General features: G+C 59.8%; 8 protein-coding genes across 8 annotated transcripts; 1 reads left to right on the forward strand and 7 right to left on the reverse strand.

The window, feature by feature from the left end:
- Positions 1-197: 197 nt before the first annotated feature.
- TRAVEDRAFT_141177 (uncharacterized protein) lies at positions 198-2,983 on the reverse strand. Its single transcript, XM_008035972.1, has 4 exons — positions 2,842-2,983; positions 1,434-2,503; positions 664-1,386; positions 198-605 (listed from the first exon to the last, which is right to left on the reverse strand). The coding sequence occupies exons 1-4, from the start codon at positions 2,881-2,883 to the stop codon at positions 503-505; spliced, it is 1,938 nt and encodes a 645-aa protein (XP_008034163.1). The 5' UTR covers positions 2,884-2,983; the 3' UTR covers positions 198-502.
- Positions 2,984-3,951: 968 nt separating this feature from the next.
- On the forward strand, positions 3,952-5,464 carry TRAVEDRAFT_160627 (Diphosphomevalonate decarboxylase). The gene is made up of 4 exons (XM_008035973.1): positions 3,952-4,038; positions 4,086-4,329; positions 4,379-5,303; positions 5,364-5,464. The coding sequence occupies exons 1-3, from the start codon at positions 3,986-3,988 to the stop codon at positions 5,288-5,290; spliced, it is 1,209 nt and encodes a 402-aa protein (XP_008034164.1). The 5' UTR covers positions 3,952-3,985; the 3' UTR covers positions 5,291-5,303; positions 5,364-5,464.
- A 949-nt stretch (positions 5,465-6,413) lies between these two features.
- On the reverse strand, positions 6,414-7,690 carry TRAVEDRAFT_113660 (uncharacterized protein; the record flags this gene model as incomplete). The annotated part of the gene is made up of 3 exons (XM_008035974.1): positions 6,414-7,272; positions 7,324-7,361; positions 7,418-7,690. 3 exons carry the CDS (start codon positions 7,688-7,690, stop codon positions 6,414-6,416), a joined length of 1,170 nt encoding a protein of 389 aa, XP_008034165.1.
- A 962-nt stretch (positions 7,691-8,652) lies between these two features.
- TRAVEDRAFT_43025 (glutathione S-transferase C-terminal-like protein) lies at positions 8,653-9,649 on the reverse strand (the record flags this gene model as incomplete). Its single annotated transcript, XM_008035562.1, has 4 exons — positions 8,653-8,725; positions 8,780-9,310; positions 9,408-9,443; positions 9,513-9,649. 4 exons carry the CDS (start codon positions 9,647-9,649, stop codon positions 8,653-8,655), a joined length of 777 nt encoding a protein of 258 aa, XP_008033753.1.
- Positions 9,650-10,949: 1,300 nt separating this feature from the next.
- Positions 10,950-11,282, reverse strand: TRAVEDRAFT_114981 (uncharacterized protein; the record flags this gene model as incomplete). Its single annotated transcript, XM_008035975.1, has 1 exon — positions 10,950-11,282. The coding sequence occupies one exon, from the start codon at positions 11,280-11,282 to the stop codon at positions 10,950-10,952; it is 333 nt and encodes a 110-aa protein (XP_008034166.1).
- A 1,317-nt stretch (positions 11,283-12,599) lies between these two features.
- TRAVEDRAFT_113415 (uncharacterized protein) lies at positions 12,600-13,028 on the reverse strand (the record flags this gene model as incomplete). Its single annotated transcript, XM_008035976.1, has 1 exon — positions 12,600-13,028. A coding segment is annotated over one exon (429 nt), but the record flags the coding sequence as incomplete, so codon positions are not given.
- A 1,533-nt stretch (positions 13,029-14,561) lies between these two features.
- TRAVEDRAFT_104381 (uncharacterized protein) lies at positions 14,562-14,810 on the reverse strand (the record flags this gene model as incomplete). The annotated part of the gene is made up of 1 exon (XM_008035977.1): positions 14,562-14,810. A coding segment is annotated over one exon (249 nt), but the record flags the coding sequence as incomplete, so codon positions are not given.
- Positions 14,811-15,404: 594 nt separating this feature from the next.
- On the reverse strand, positions 15,405-15,737 carry TRAVEDRAFT_75900 (uncharacterized protein; the record flags this gene model as incomplete). The annotated part of the gene is made up of 1 exon (XM_008035978.1): positions 15,405-15,737. A coding segment is annotated over one exon (333 nt), but the record flags the coding sequence as incomplete, so codon positions are not given.
- Between the last annotated feature and the right edge of the window lie 339 nt (positions 15,738-16,076).

Genomic DNA, 16,076 nt, shown 5'->3' on the forward strand with positions numbered 1-16,076 from the left:
CAATCGGAATGCTCGTGTGTTCGATCGTGATTCAGACAGCGAGCTGAGGATTGAAGGGAATTTATATTGAACAGGACAGCCGTACACGCACATGCTACAGTTTTGCAGGGTGGTTGAACGCGACAGAGTGTGTGGTACCAGTACGAGAAAGCAAGCAGACGATCGGACGCGACGAGAGGCCAGGGGAAGGGAAGGGGGGGTGTGCTGGGGGGAGGCGGCGGGACGGGAAGGGGGTGACGGACGGGGAAGAGGAGAGACGACGAGACGGAATATAAAATAACACAAAACACGAGCGAAAGAGTACGAGCGGGCCGCCGGGACACAAGGGGAGAAGGGGAGAAATCAACGGGTGTGTGGCACCGGAAAGAAGGGGGGAGGTCGCTGCTGCCGCCGCGCTGTCGCATGAGCGCAGGAATATTTACAAGAATGAAATATATGGGGAAATATGGACAGGGGAAAAGAGTGGTAGCGATACACCGGATGGATGGACAGCCATGGGACCCTATGTATGCGCTCGTGAAGACTCGGGGAATACGGGGGGCGCGCGGATGGGCGGCGCCTCCCGTGGTGGGCGGACGCGGAACTCGGACGCGATGCACAGATGGCTGTCCGCCCACGACCATCAGCACCACGCTCACAGCAGCATAAATATATACGACGTACTCGGAGGGGAAATGTGCGTTTGGGAAACCGACCACCTTGTCCAAGTAGTTTGGGTCAACTTCGCCCAGCACCGAGTTGACGGAGAGGTTCGCCGCAGAGTGCCAGATGTAGTCGATGTGCCCCTTGTAGCCAGGTGTGAAGTTCGTCAGGGGCAGCTCCCCAACGGAGGCGTATGCGCTCTTGAGGCCGAGGCGGTGGCGTATGCCCTCCGATGTATACTTCCCGTACAAATGGGACATGAAGTCCTCGTGGTCAGGTGGGACCGTGCCATTTGAGAGGAACTCGTATACACCACTCTCAGGCACGGAGTTGAAGTCGCCACAGATGATGACGGGTATCTTGGAACCATCCGTGTACACTGGGGGAGGGCGAGACGACGCGTTGTTCTCTCCCGGGGTAGGTGTGGTGGGGCTGCCAACGGCTGAAGCCGACGCCGGGGGAAGACGCGGAGGATATCTCGCGAAGTTGTGGGTAATCCTCTCCACCTCCTCGACAAGGAGCGCTGCCTGAACAAGCTTGACATCGCGGAAGGCCGGGTCCCAGTGGAGATGAGTGTTCGCGACGATGAGCCGTGACCCCGTCTCCTTGTTCTCCAGAAGAGCGACGACGGCGATGTGATCCTTGCCCAGCACGCGGTTGAACATATCATCAGTCTTCTTGAAGTCCGGTCGCTGCATAGCGAGGGAGCTGTATTCGATGAGGTGCTTCTCTACGAGGGTGTACCTGCGGGACGATGAGTAACTACCTAAGATGAAAGCGCGAAAACCTACTTGGACGCCTTGTAGAAAATGGCACACCCATCGACCAAACGCCGCTCGCTCTCGCTCATCATCTTGTAACGGGACTTTGGCCAGTAGACGCCCTCGTAGTCGTGGTCCGCTAGAGTCTTCGTGAAGTACTCCTCGTACTGCGCATTGTCGACCTCCTGTAAGCAGGCGAAGTCCGCATTATGGTTGACGATCTCCGTGAGGATGAGCTCCTTCCGGTAGTCCCACTGCAAAGCCCATGACGGTGTGTACCCGTAAAGCCTCTCCGTGGCACACCGCTCGCAGAGGATGTTGTAGCACAGAACAGTGAACGTCTCGGCGGCAGGGTCAGACGCGATTGAATCCCGTTCTGCCTGGTGGACGAAATGCTTCCATTGGCGGTCAGGTGGAGGGGAAGGAATTGGACACGAGTCGCGCAGGTACGATATGAGAGCAGGTGTGCCATCCTTCTGAACGATCATCTTCAACGACGGCTCCAGCGGGTTCCCCTCGATTCCAAGGGTCTTCAATTGGTGGAGGGTGCCCAGTTGTGGCGGTAGATTGTTCAACTGGTTGTCGAAGAGGTACAGCTCTTTCAACGACACCAACATCCCGAGCTCCGAGGGAATGGACTGTAAAGCGTTCCCTGATAGGTCCAGCAGCTCCAGGTGGATGAGCTTCGAGATCTCTGGAGGAACGCTCTGGAGCGCATTGTGATTGAGGTAGAGGTTGGTGAGGAAGGTGAAACCGAACAGCCCAGACGTCTTCGGGATGTTCTTGATACCCACGCCACCCATGTCCAGCGACTGCCATGTGTTCGCGGGCTTGATGGTGTACGGACGAGGAACTTCGGCAACGGGAGGGACAGTGGAGGAGGGATGATCGGCCACCGCACTCGCACGGGTGGGCGACGCGTCAGACGGAGCTTGCGATTTGGCCGAAGGGGAAGCTTCTCCGTCGTGACCGACGCCGTTCGTCTCCACTGGCTTTATCGCGTTGGGGTTCTGAATCGGGATAGCCGCCTTGTGGACAGTACGGGCCGCCATCGCGCTCGCTCTTGCTCGGTGGTGAGGGGATCGTGACGCGCGGCTCATCTAAAATGTACCGCATCAGTATGAGGCAGATGCACGCAAACGGAGCGCCAATGCGAGACGGCAGGATGCAGGCACGTTTGGGCGGGCGCAAGAGTATGTTCGGCATCGTCAGACCTCGGCCAAACTCCGCCCAACGAGGACTCAAAAGAAGCTGGTCGGGGGTCAAGCTTTCATGGGCAGCGCATGAAGCTGTGGGAATCGCTTGCTAGGATGCACCACCAGTGACCGCGCGGCCTGCGTACCTCTGGGGTAGCGGGGATGTCGTCCGCCACTTAGCGGAACAATCATAACGAGAAAGCCCTGTCCCAGTGCTGTTTAGATAGCGGATTCAAACGTACCTCGCACTTCATCAACTGCTGCTGCCAATGAGGAGAGATCATCTGGGTTTGGATCGCTCCTGGAGACCCCGCCTGTCCTAAGCCGCCGTGGGGACCTTGTAGCGCGTTGCCGTTGGGTGGTGAGGGAAAGTGAGGGTGTGTGAGGGAGTTCTGGTGGTGATGATGGGCGAGGGGGCCGGGGATGTGTTGGTGAGGGTGGTGTTGCATCGCGGCCATTGAACCGTTCGCGTGGAAGAGCGGGTACGCAGGCGACGTTGGGGGCTGCGCGCCGTTCGCCGGGCCATAGCCGGGGTGTCTGGCCCATGGCGACTGGTCGTGGACCTGGCCGGGATGCTGGTGGGTGGGCAATTTGTGGGCAATGCCCGGGGATTGCTGCGGGTAGTACATGGCATTGGCGGTGAGAGTCGCCACTCTGGAGGATGGGGGGAGGGCAGAGAGAGTAAGGGAGAGGAGAGGAGGGAACGACTATGTAACAGGGAAAGAAGGGGAAAGTCGTCTGGATGGTCGTGGGCGTCGTGAAGAACAGCGAGCGTGGAGTGTTTGTCGCCGTCGAGGATGACGAGCACAGCTCTCCTTCGGATGACTAAGCCGCTCTTTCCGCTCCGTTTATGGTAGATCTCTCGATTCGTATGTTCGCGATCCTCTGCGGGTTTTCACCCTTGACATATGTGAACTTATGTGAAGGTTATGCCTGTCATACCACATAAAAGCTCGACGTCCTGCGCGACTCTGCAAAACTTCATCTCTTCCCTTCCGAGTCCCTTTCGGCGCTTTGCACCACTTCTCTCTACGCGCCGAAGCGGAGGATGCTTTACCTTTATTTTTAAACACCTCTCAGAGCACGAGAAGTCTTGCACCAGAACACTTTCGATGACCGGCGACATCTACCCCCCGTCGTTTTGCGATACTCGCCCGGCGGCGCGTCCGACGAGGCGTCTGAGCTCCGTGCAAGATGTCTCCGACTCGGGGCGTCGGAGCGTTGATTTAATTGATTGGTTGATCTCCGATCGCCCAGAAAGGCAACCGATCTATACGAGCCGCCGTACGATTTCAGATTTCAAGACATGGTGCTATGTCCTTGTCTGCTCTACTTAACCCGCCCCAATCACCCCCTCTCCGACATCGTCCTCCTTAACTCACCGCCATGACCGTATACCAAGCGACTGCATCGGCTCCTGTCAACATTGCTTGCATCAAGTCCGTACCACCATCTATCCACATCGGACGTGACTAACCCATCTCAGATACTGGGGCAAGCGCGACACCAAGCTCATCCTCCCTACCAACTCCTCTCTATCTGTTACACTCGACCAGGATCACCTGCGCTCGACTACGACCTCACGCGCAGACCCGTCCTTTGAGAAAGACAGGCTCTGGCTGAATGGCGAGGAAGATGAGATCAAGGAGGGCGGCCGTCTGGCTACGTGCATCAAGGAGGTGAAGAGTCTGCGAAGGCAGCTGGAGGAGAAGGACGCGAGTCTACCAAAGGTGCGCAGAATCCCAGATCGACACGCCTCAATCCACTAAAAGAACATAGATTTCTGGATACCCTGTGCACATCAGCTCGCACAATAACTTCCCCACTGCCGCTGGTCTGGCGTCTTCTGCGTCCGGTTTCGCCGCACTTGTCGCATCGCTGGCCGCCCTATACCAACTGCCCACGGATGCGTCCCGCCTCTCGCTCATCGCGCGCCAGGGCTCCGGCTCCGCCTGCCGCTCGCTCTTTGGCGGATTTGTCGCGTGGCAAATGGGCGAAAAAGCTGATGGGTCCGACTCGTACGCGGTACAGGTCGCGCCGCGCGAACACTGGCCGGACGTGCACGCGCTCATCTGCGTCGTGAACGACGAGAAGAAGGGCACGTCCTCTACATCCGGTATGCAGCGCACCGTCGAGACCTCCGCGCTCCTCCAGCACCGCATCGCGCACGTCGTGCCGGAGCGCATACGTGCGATATCCGACGCGATCAAGGCGCGCGACTTCGACGCGTTCGCGCGCATCACGATGCAGGACTCGAACCAGTTTCACGCTGTTTGCCTCGACACCGACCCGCCGATCTTCTACATGAACGACGTCTCGCGCGCCCTCATTGCGCTCATCGTCGAGTACAACCGCGTCGCGCTCGCGAACGGCGGGAAGCTCAAGGCGGCGTACACGTACGACGCGGGCCCCAACGCAGTCATTTACGCGCCGAAGGAGAACATCAAGGAGATCGTGGAGCTCGTCGTGAAGTACTTCCCCCAGGCACAGGCGTTCAAGGACCCCTTCGCCCTGTTTACTGGGAAGGACGTGCAGGGCAAGGTCGTGGAGGGTTTCAACGAGGCGGTGGCGAAACCGTTCGCTGTCGGTGCGGTCAAGGGTCTCATCCACACTCGTGTTGGGGATGGTCCTAGGACGCTGGGTGCTGAGGAAGCTCTCCTGGGCCAGGACGGTTTCCCTCTCAAGCGCTGAACTTACACAGTCGGTATGTCCCCGTGTGTCACGCGCTCTGTATTGTTGGCTGATCATCCACCCCACTTCGCAGTGCGACAGATTGCACTGGGATATAGAGGAATACGAGCATCTTCTTGGCACCTTGTATTGATATCACTGCAACGAGGAACATCAGACTCACGTCCTAACCTGCAGCTCTGCTTTGCGTGTCTTGAAGGCTTTCACTAGCCATTCTCAACGTCTAACTTGGCCTTCCATCCGATAAGCTGCGCCTGTCGGAGCAAGGGCACTGGATATGCTCCCTCTGTGGACCCTGGCATTGATCGCTAAGGTCTGGGCTGTTGCGGAATCTCCAGAGCGGGGAACTCGAAAGCGACCCCAGAATTGCGGACACTGTAGGCCCGGGATGTGCGAGGACACTGAGGTTCCGGTGCGCGGCGCGCGCTATGAAGCCAGTAGCTACCAGGTTGCTGCACTTCGTTCGCCCTACGCTCCACTAGCCAACCGACGATCCGGGTGCTGGTTCCGGTGGGGTCAAGATTGGATTGAGATCCGGGAAGGCGAGTTTCACCCCCCTGACACGATGAGGGGTGTCCTCACTCTCCTCGCATTCGGTCGTAACCCCGCACAGGGTCCACCCTAGATGCTGATCTGCGTCAGAAAGTGTTATTGCAGTCAAGGCGGATGCGTCGTGGTAGTCTGAGTCTATCTCACGGTCGACTCGGAGCTCCATGGCCAGCCAGCACGATTCTTGGTGTGTACGGTTCTAGGACGTGTTACTGCGTGGACTGGGCTGACGGGTGGCGGTGCCTTTGGGCAGCGAAGCACGCATCTTAGCAAACTGCCGTGGGCTGCCGCAGTGGGCGCTGCGCGTTGGTCGGCGGCATCGTTCACTGCTACAGTGCTCCCGCGTCGCCCGACGCTTTAACCTGAGCGTAGTGTAACGATGGACCCTCTAAGAGGCACTGCAAGGCCTCGCAACGGCGTCTTCCTCTGTGAGCACCGCGGGCGCGGGCGCGATATGCGTTCATATATATGAGGCAAAGATAATCCGCGCAGCGGGCATACATGCTAGTAGGCTACTCAGCAATCGGAACGGTCAGTTTATCTGACTTGATGGCGTGTACATAAACTGTCAGTTTCAAAGGAGCCATAAGTAAACGCATACCACTGGCACAACAATCCGCACCTCGTGTTTGGTGTAGGCATAAGGAGCGTCAGAGGGTTGCGGGGCAGTGCTGGGTTCAGGTGCCTTCTCGGACGTCGCGGGCTGGTTCGTAGCGGAGGTAGTCGTAGCGGAGGTGACCGTGGCAGTCTTGGTCGCGGTGCGTTTGGAACCACGAACGGCGAACCTTTTCCGCACGGCGGGGTCGGGCGTTGCGAGTGCGGATTTTCGAGTGATGACATATGTTGCCGTCCGAATGACATGGCGACACGCCCTGTATAATCCAGCGATAGGATCCTCTCCACGCCGTTTGGCACGGGAGCGAAGCCGGGACAACGGACTAGCCGTGAGGATCTCATCGAACACGTCGCAAGCGCTATCGATAGTCGGGCGAGCTTTCGGATCCTGCTGGACCATAGCGTCCACGAGCGGAGCAAGGAACTCCAGGTCATAGTACTTCTGAAGAATGGCCGAGATCAGTGGCGCCGCGTCTGGCGGGTACGCGCGAAGATGACATGCCTGGAGAAACTGCGTTCGAAACGTATTGCCTAGACAATATATGTCCGTAGCGTAGGGGTTCTGCGGGCCTGCAGCGTGCTGATGCTCGGGGACAGTTCGGTCGCCTCCCAGCATGGGCTCCTCGCGGGGGTCCTCGACGTCTGGTGGCAGTCGGCATGCGATTCCGAAGTCGGTGTAGTAATACTTCGCGGGACGCTCCGTGCGGGTGCGACGCTTCACGCTTCTCTTGTAGTCGTAACTCTTCGACCTGATGACCGGGTGTGGGGCCTCGGAGTAGACCGACGGCTGCATCATGATGTTGGACGCCATGATGTCGCTATACGGACGAGGTTAGGCTGAGACGAACGTGTCAGGCAAGGCGCTGTACCGGTGGGCGACGTTGTGTCCGTGTATGAACCGAAGCCCCTACAAAATGGGCTCGGTGAGTTTCGGAACTTAGCGCAGACTAAGATGCGACTTACCTCCAGAAGCTGCCGAAAGAATTCAGTCACCTCGCCTATTGTCGCGAACGGTATCTTGTCGTACTCCACGAGGTACGACATGACAAGCAGCGTCGTGTCCTTGTCATGCGGGGAGTCCAGGGCGTCGAAGATGGGAACCGTGTGGTTCCGTGCTGTGTCGGACGACTGCAATTGTGAGAACGATCGGACGATCTCGACCTCATCAGGGTTTCGTGACTTTTTGAGCCGTTTTATGGCCACGACGGTCTTATCGGACACGCGAGTTGCGTCCATGATTGTTGTAAACTAAAACGGAGGACTGAGCCGCCAGAGCGGTAGAGTGAGTTTGATAATCCGCTTAGGAGGTAGGGAGTCCGTCTCCTGAGTGGGCAGGTGTGTCGATGTCGGTGACCTGGAGGGAGAGTCCATTGGTGAGCTGGGTCTCGTTACTCGGCAATTCATGCATTTGTGTTATCTATATAGACTTCGACGTACCTGAAGAGAATCAGGACAAGCCAGAGACAGCGCTGGAATAGATAAAAGCACAGTTGACAATAAGTAGGCCGTCGTCAACGCCCTGGGTGGCGCCACAATTGTTTAGGTGGTGGCGTGTGACCCGTTCCGTACTACCCTCCGCATTCGGTCATGAGAGCTAGTCAGCGAGCTTTCTACCAGGCATCGGGCACACAAAATCTGATCAGAGCGCTTGACGACGTTACTCGTAGGGGCCCAAGAACGGTGAGTTCGAACCGAAGTCGGGAGACCGTCGTTCTGAGTGTCGGCAGATTTGAGGTTTTAGTGGCTCATGTCCATGTATGAGCGAGTTTCGCTCCGTCTCTTTCAAAGAACTGTGTTAGTCTTCCGCAAAGAGCCTACTTAACATACTATGCTGGCCCGGAGGCGGGGATCGAGGGTGTGAGGGTGTGCGTGAGTGGCAAACGCTCGAAAGCTAGGGAAGATGCCGGTGCGGCTGTACTGAAGCGCTAGCGTGGGCGCCACCACCGGCCCGGGCAAGATTCGGACGATCTCTTCGAGACTCTCGTGCTGGCTCGTTCCTCCTCTGTCCAGCCGCTTATCACGAACCTCAAGGCGCGGTATGTCGTCTTCATATACAACTTCTATGAGCTCTCAGTCACGATACCCAATATGTTTCTTAAGGCAGCACAGGACGCAGATGAGCATAATGATAATTTGAAGAGGTGGCTTTACTAGTATCTCAGGCTCGCCGTCGAATGATGTTGACCATTACTCAGTGCTCAGCCTGGCTTGGACGCCTGAATCTGGAGCACCTTCGCGACCGCCGGACGCGCCTCGAGCGCTTTGCTCCACCTGCGGTTCGCAAATCGCATCAGCCAGAGCTAAGACTCGAAATGCGCAACCCACCTCCAGACCGCAGGAAAGTCCTTCTCGGGGTTGACGTCCGCCTCCTTCAAGATGACATGGAATGCACCGCGGTTCCAAGTGATGAACGAGAGGTCCGCGATGGCGGGCTTGCCGCCGACAAGCCACTCCTGCTTCGATAGCACGCTTGCGAGCACGGCGAAGACACGCTGCGCCTCCTTCTGGTATCGCTCGATCGCGCTCGGCAGTTTCTCCGAGTGGTACTTCGGGAACCAGTTCGCCTGGCCGAAGTACGCGTTGTCCAAGCAATGCACACATCGGTTCTCATTACCGCATGAATGGAGGCAGACGCACCCCTGGCCAGACGCCTGGAAGAAGAGCCATTGCAAGAGCGTGTACCTGTCTTTCTCGTCCACGACGCTTATCTTGTGCTTCGGGTCATAGCAATTGACGAGGTAGAGCAGGATCGCGTTCGACTCCCACACCACGAAGTCGCCGTTGTGGTGGTCCACGAGCGTCGGGATCCGCCCGTTTGGGTTCAGCGCGAGGTGTTCCGCGCTCTTCTGCTCGCCCCTGGCGAAGTATCCCCGGCTTCGATATTCGCCCTCCCGCCCTCTCTCGGCTCGGCACACAAGGAACTCGACAGTCGTCGAGGTATATGCTCTCGTACGTGAGCCCAAACTCTTCGAGCGCGAACACGACCTTCCTGGGCGCGGGCACGGAGCGGCTGGTCGGTCAAACGAATAGGGAGTGAGGGCGCGTCGATGGGGCTCACCAGCCGTTGGGGCCCGCGTTGTGAGTGTAGAGGGTGAATTGTTTTTTTTCCTCGTTTATTGCCCTCGAGGGCTGAGCCCTATGGTAGGCAGTACAGCACAAGTGTCTACGGGGAAGCACCGAGGGGTCAACCGACATATGTAGGGGGGTGGAGGGGTGCGACGACCGGGGCCGCCGCGGGCACAGTAGTATGGTAGCATGAGTTAAGAAGACCGGGAGCAATAGATAAGGTTATCAACAGACAGTGAAGGGGGGGAGGGGAAGGGCCACATGCTGGTTGCACCGCGCCGGCCATTATACGGCAGGGCGCCGGGTTCTAAACCTAACCGTTGATGCACTCAAGCCTCCCGTACCGGCCGCTAGGACGCTAGGGTCGATGGGCCGAGAGGACGAGACCCGAGAAGTGACTTGTGTGTGCGGGGGGGTTTCCGAGTACGATCCCGAGTTCCCTACGAACGCGGATGCGTGGGGGATGGCGGGGGTCGAGCAAGCTTATCGCTCCTGACCCGGGGGTAGGGGATTGCGCGGACGCTAGTTGGGGGATGCGACGCGGGAAGGGGTACCAGTGCGCGATGACTTCTGAGAAGTACTCACTGTAATTGACGTGGTTGAGGGCGTAAGGGGGCTGTCGGGGAGGTTCGCGAACGCAGTCGCGGTCGCAGTCGCAGACGTGGGCGCAAACGCAAACTTGAGCTCTGAAGGGGTAAGAGAAGGTGGAATTTCCCGGTACTCGGGGCCCGCGTATATACAGGAGGGGCCGGAGCCGTACGGGAAGGATAAGAAATGAAAGATGCACCCGTCGCGCGCAGCGCGACGGGCGCGACGATCGGGCCCCTACGGGGGCCGCGCTCTACTGGACTTGCCTAGGCTGTCGGGGCCGCGCGTACCGCGCGGTGTGATTGGTGGGCGGGGGCGTTTGCACCGCGACCCCCGACGAGCGTATCGGGTGTTTCGTACTGCCCTCGAACCCCGATGCTTGGCGGGGCTTGGCGCTCTCGGTCGGGGCCGCTTACCGCGGTTCGCCTTGCTCGACTCGCGGGTAGCGAATGGGGGTGGTGCGTGGGCGCCCAGGCGGCCTTCTGGGAGGCTCGGGGCCGCGCGGGGTGCGCGTCGGGGCGCAGTATCCGACAGGGAGTCCGCGTCAGGGTGGTCTGAGCTCGAGAGCGGTGCCCACACCGCGGCGGGCGGCAGGCGCGGTGAGTGCGCATCACCGTGCTTTGCAACAGCGCTTGCGCTGCCGGGCTATAAGCCTCTTGCCACGGAAGGGGTACGGTAGCCGGGCAGACACCCGACACCGTCAGAACTCCCCCGGCCCCAACGCGGAGGTTACGCTCTCAGCATGCCCGTATACGTACGAAGTAGACAACGTGAAACGAAGGCGGGGAAAGGGGAGACAGAGAGGGGGAGAGTGAGAGAGTCGGGGATGGTGCGGTGTCCGTTATGCGTCGCCGTCGTCCTCGTCGCTGTCGGGGTAGCCAGAGCGCGGGCCAATGAGGACGCCGACCGCCGATCGCAGCCGTCCCGTGGCGTTCACATAGCTGAACAGCATACGGAGGGAAGTCTTGGCGTTGAGGAGGGCGGAGAGTGTGCGGCCGGAGAAACCGAGGGGCGCAAAATGGACGGCGCGGTGCAGCGAGTATGTTGGGCAGGCGAGCAGGAAATGCTGTACTGTTTCGGGGGCTTCTCCGCATGTCGGGCAGGTCGCACTCGGCGCTTTACCTATGCGCTCCATGTATGCCTGCAGCGGAACGCGGTTAGTACGGAATTGCATGAGGAGGTTTGCGTGCCGTCGAGGGAGCTTGGAGATGAGCGCGCCATATTTCTTGGAAGGCATGGTGCCGTCGATTTCTGCCATCCGGACGCCCCGCCGTGACGTTCGCCAACGGACGCCAGCCCGCCGGTCGAGCTCATGCTGGAAATTCTGCCGGGCACGCGAGGCACTGAGGGGGAGAGGCTTGCGAAGCGACTTTGGGAGCAGGCGTGTGGCGGACGAGACCTCGTGCGCCGCTTCCTTTGCCGCCTCGTCTGCCGCCTCGTTCCCTGGGACGTCCGAGTGGCCCGGGACCCAGCGTAGCGTGAGGCGAAGCCGGGGGCGCGCCGCTTTGAGGTCTCGCACTGCAGCGTGAAAAATATCAGTAAGATATCGCCCTGCCCCCGGTGAACGTAGCATTGTGGCCCGTATCGCCGCCGTGTTGTCCAGCCCAATTGACGCGTGTTGCGTGCAGAGAAGTGCTCGCCGCAGGAGCTCCATGCCGAGGATCGTGGCGATGATTTCCGCTTCGTACACTGTATGCCTTGTGGACGGCCTGAGGTAGAGCTGGAGGACCTCCGGCTCCTCCAGTCCCGGTGCATAGAGCAGCGCCGCGGTGCCCACTCCCCCATCAACGTCCGAGCCGTCCATGTAGACTCGGTAAGCTCCGTCGAGCGCCCATCATGCGTCGTCCTCCACCGCCACCTCCCGGTCGGCCAGGATGTGCATGCAATGGCGCGGGGTCCAGCGCGGGTGCAGGCGCACCGGGCAAATGTGCTCGGTGTCACGGTAAGCGAGCCACCTGCGGTAAGCGTCCAGGAGCTCGTGCAGCGAAGACCGATGGGACTTGACCAGCTTCCGGCCCGCGCGGCGAACGTGGGGCGCCAGTGGGTGAGTCTTCGGGAGCGTACACAGGCGGACCGCCGCCCGGTGGCAAATCTTGTTGACTAGCAGGTCAAATGGCAGCAGGCGAGCGTGCACCTCCAGTGCATCGGTCGGCGACATGCGGAGGGCGCCCGTCATCACTAGCAGCGCCTGCCGCTGAATTTGCGCGAGCCGTCGAATGTTCCCCGCTGACCCGTGCTTGCGGGTGTGGCCGGCGAGTTTTCGTATTGGGGTGAGGAAGGTGTCAGCAGCATAGAGCATACTAGGAACCACAACAGAGAGGTAAAGACGGCGCACGATGGGGAGTGTGAGCCCGTTCCTCGCCTTCGCCAGCCGCCGAATCTGGGATACCAGCCGACTGCCTCTCGCATACGCCGAGGCCACATGCTGCTTGAATTTGAGGGCCTGGTCGACCAGCACCCCGAGGAAGCGGTGGTGATCCGTGGGCTGGATGACCGTGCCATACGACAGCGTGAGCTGCGGGCCGAGGCCGATGCGCTTCGGCTGCGCCTTGCAGTTGATGAGGCCGAACTTGTCGAGGGAGAAAGCAGAGTTGTGCGCTGTGGACCAGTCCTGAGCGCCACCGTCCCGCTCCATGAAACACCGTACTTTGTCGTGGCAGCTCTCGAAGGTTTTGCTGGTGACCACTAATGCCACATTGTCCATCGAGCCCACGGCGTGCTCGCCGCGCTTGGTGTCTGCACTGTCAATAAGATCAGAGTTGTAAAAGGCGTAGAGGATGACTGATAGTGGGCAGCCCTGGTCGATACCGCTGACGATATCAAATAGCTCTGACAAAAAATCGTCGAAGTGGATACAGGTCTTCCGCCCTGACAACTTGACCCGCAGCCAGTCGACATATTGAACAGGCACTCCCCGCATGCGAAGGTTGTGATACAATTGCTCCGGGGAGGCTGCTGGAAACGCCGACTTGATGTCCAAGAACACAACGGAGGCGACATGACTCCGCCGCCAGGCATCTTTGACAATCTTGGTGACCAGGTGGATGGAGTCCGTCGTGGTCTGCCCTGCACGTCCGCCGAATTGCAAGTCTGCAAGCATTGACTTCTGCTCTGCCTCAAACACAAGTACGTCAGCGACACAGCGGGACAGGATCTTGGACATGCAGTCTAGGAGTGTGATGGGCCGCCAGGCCTTGGCCACTGTATAGTCCTCCTTGCCCGGCTTTTGCAGCACGACCGTGTCCGAGACTTTCCAGCGTTCCGGGTAGTATTGCAGCATGAACGTCGCCCTGAAGAGCGATCCCAGCACGGGGGTCAGCGTGTCCGTGCAGTGCTTGTATACCTCGTTCGAGACCGCGTCGGGCCCCGGGGCCTTGAACACCCAGAGTGCCTTGATAGCTCGGCGTACTTGCATGTCGGTGATGGGCTTGAAGTCGTAAAGCGGTTTCGGGTAGGGGCCTGTGGGGACAATGGCAGTACTGGGCGGTAGGAAGAATGTGTGATGGAACTCAGCGCCTTTTTCTTCATTCGTATGCAATACACGCTCCCGACCGCCTTCTCCGGGCACCCGAATTGGCGGGATCCATGCGCGGCCGCCGTCGGTTGCTCCGCGCTTGAGAAAGCGGTTGGCGTCCCAGATTGTCTTGCCATCTATGGAATCGATCCACGCCTTCCAGAAGTTGTTCTTCGCCGCTGTAATATTGTCAGTGTAGATGTTTCGATAGCGCCTGTACTCAGCATGAGATGGGTGGGCAGGGGTGGCCCGGTGCCGGAAGGCAATACGCCCGAGGCGCTCCTTCGAGCTGCGCATCTTGGCGAGCTCCACAGACCACCAGCGTTTTGCGTACGGGGTGTCCGCCGTCTCCGGGACCTGCTCTGCGACCGTCGCCTGGAGGTCGTCCATGAGGCTGTTGAGCACTTGGTCGAAGCGAGCCTTCGTGTTGATATTGGTGGGGTAGTGCCGGGCCTCCACCCGCTCCGCCAGCGCCCGCCCGAACTCCGCCCAGTCGACCCGACGGAAGTCCTTGCGCGGACGCCGCACTGCAGCTGCTGTTGGCATGTCAAAGACTGTCTGGATAGGAAAGTGGTCAGTTTTGGTCGGGTGTTTGTCGTGCAATACCGTGCAGATCCGCAGGCGTTCCAGGATGGCGGGCGTGCAGAAGACGTTGTCGGGGTGGGTGAGGTTCTTGGTGCGCGATGCCTCGAGCGTCGGGATGCCCGGTGGCAATGCCATCAACAGGTCGTGGCGGTCTAGGATGGTGATAAGGTGCTCTGCCCGCCGGAGGTTCTCCGATGAGAAGAGATGAAGGTTGGTCGGGTTGTCCCATGCGGGGTGGTGGCGGTTGAAATCTCCGAGCCAGACCAGGTGGTGCGGTTACTCCACCCCTCCCGGAATCGTGTTGAGCACCGCCCGGGAGGCCGCATGCAGGGCCGTGTCGTGCTCGCCGTCGATGTAGACATTGAATACGTGGACGGTTGCATCTGCGGAGCGGATGGATACCGTGGTGATGTCGGGGTGTTTGGTGGCGATGGTGCTCCATGAGTCGATTGAGAGCTTCTTGTTGACGAGGGTGACAGCTCGGGACCTTCCTGCCCCCTCCTTGCGGTGTGTAGACGGGTAGATGACGTGCCAGTGGGAAGTGCTGGAGGTGAGGTTGAGGAATGTTAAATAGGGCTCTTGTAATGCTAGAATATCGTAGTCAGCGACGAATTGGTCATTAATGAGATCTAGCTGGGCACTCCCAGATTTGTTGAGATTTTGCTGCCAGATGCATAGGGTGTTGTAGGTCGTGGGGATCATTGAGGAGGGATGGTGTTGGCCGGCTGCCTAGGTGCGTCGAGGAAGGTGTCCAGTCGGGCTTGCGTAGGGCGGTGGTCGCTGTTGGCCTTGTCGAACCGGTGCCGCACTTGCGACCAGACCGTGGGCGGTGGCGGCGCTCTTGCCAGCTCCTCTTCGTCCGAGACCCACGTGTCCGGTGCGTTGGTGACGAAGAAACGGAAGCCGCTGTCGGCCTTCCGATTTACCTGCGCACTCACCCGCGTGCGCAGCGCAGGACACGCTCGGTCCCACGCCGCGTGGCCGTCCACTTCACAGTTCGCACAGCGGTAGCTGTATGGATCCGCCGCTACTTGACATTGCGACGTCGGGTGGCTGGCAGCGCAGTTGGCGCAGACGTCGTGCGGGGCCTTGCAGTCACGGGCAAAGTGCCCCGTATGCTTGACAGCGGGCGCACCTCTTTGGCTCATCCATATCCCTGCGGACCAGGATACGGTGTCCTGCAATGAATAGACCTTTCAGCGCGATGTTCGCTTGCTCGATGCCTGTTACCGTGAGCATAAGGTGTGCCGTTCTTTGTCCCGGGAAGCGCCGCTCCATGGGCTTGATCCACTTCGCACGGCCCAGCGTCCCCGTCTTGAGCTTGTGGGCGACCTCGACCGCTCGCAGGGATGCCGTGTCGCGCGGGTCGAACGAGACTGGGACATGCTCGGCGACCAGCCTGTACGTGCGTTCGACCACCTGCGCCGCCATCCCCATCTTGCGCGCGAACGGCTTGGCGACCGTGGGCTTGAGGAGCCATCGCGCTGCTTCGATACTTGACATAGTGAAAACCGTATCCCCGTGCGGGAGGATCTTGGCCAGTTCTACCGTGCCGCCCTCGGGCGCCGTAAGCCCCCCCCTGTCCATCTCGTCCAGCACCTCGCGGGCGCGGTCTTTCAGCGCACCCTCCCCAAGGGGTTCGCCGCTCTCCGAGTTGAGGGTCGCCCCCCGGACCAGCACTTGACGCTGCAGGAGGTCGGCGAGCGTGGCCGCTCGGCGTACGCGCACCGGCGCTGTCTCGATGGTCAGTGTGGAGGCGGTAGATGCGGGCTCACCAGGGCGCACAATGAGCTGCGCGGACTCCTGTATCCCTTTGCGTGCCGCTGCGAGCGCCGCCTCAGCCCCCTTCACCCATTCGCATGTCTCGCG

This window comes from Trametes versicolor (assembly GCF_000271585.1).
Source record: "Trametes versicolor FP-101664 SS1 unplaced genomic scaffold TRAVEscaffold_2, whole genome shotgun sequence".
In the NCBI taxonomy this organism is placed as follows: Eukaryota; Fungi; Basidiomycota; class Agaricomycetes; order Polyporales; family Polyporaceae; genus Trametes; species Trametes versicolor.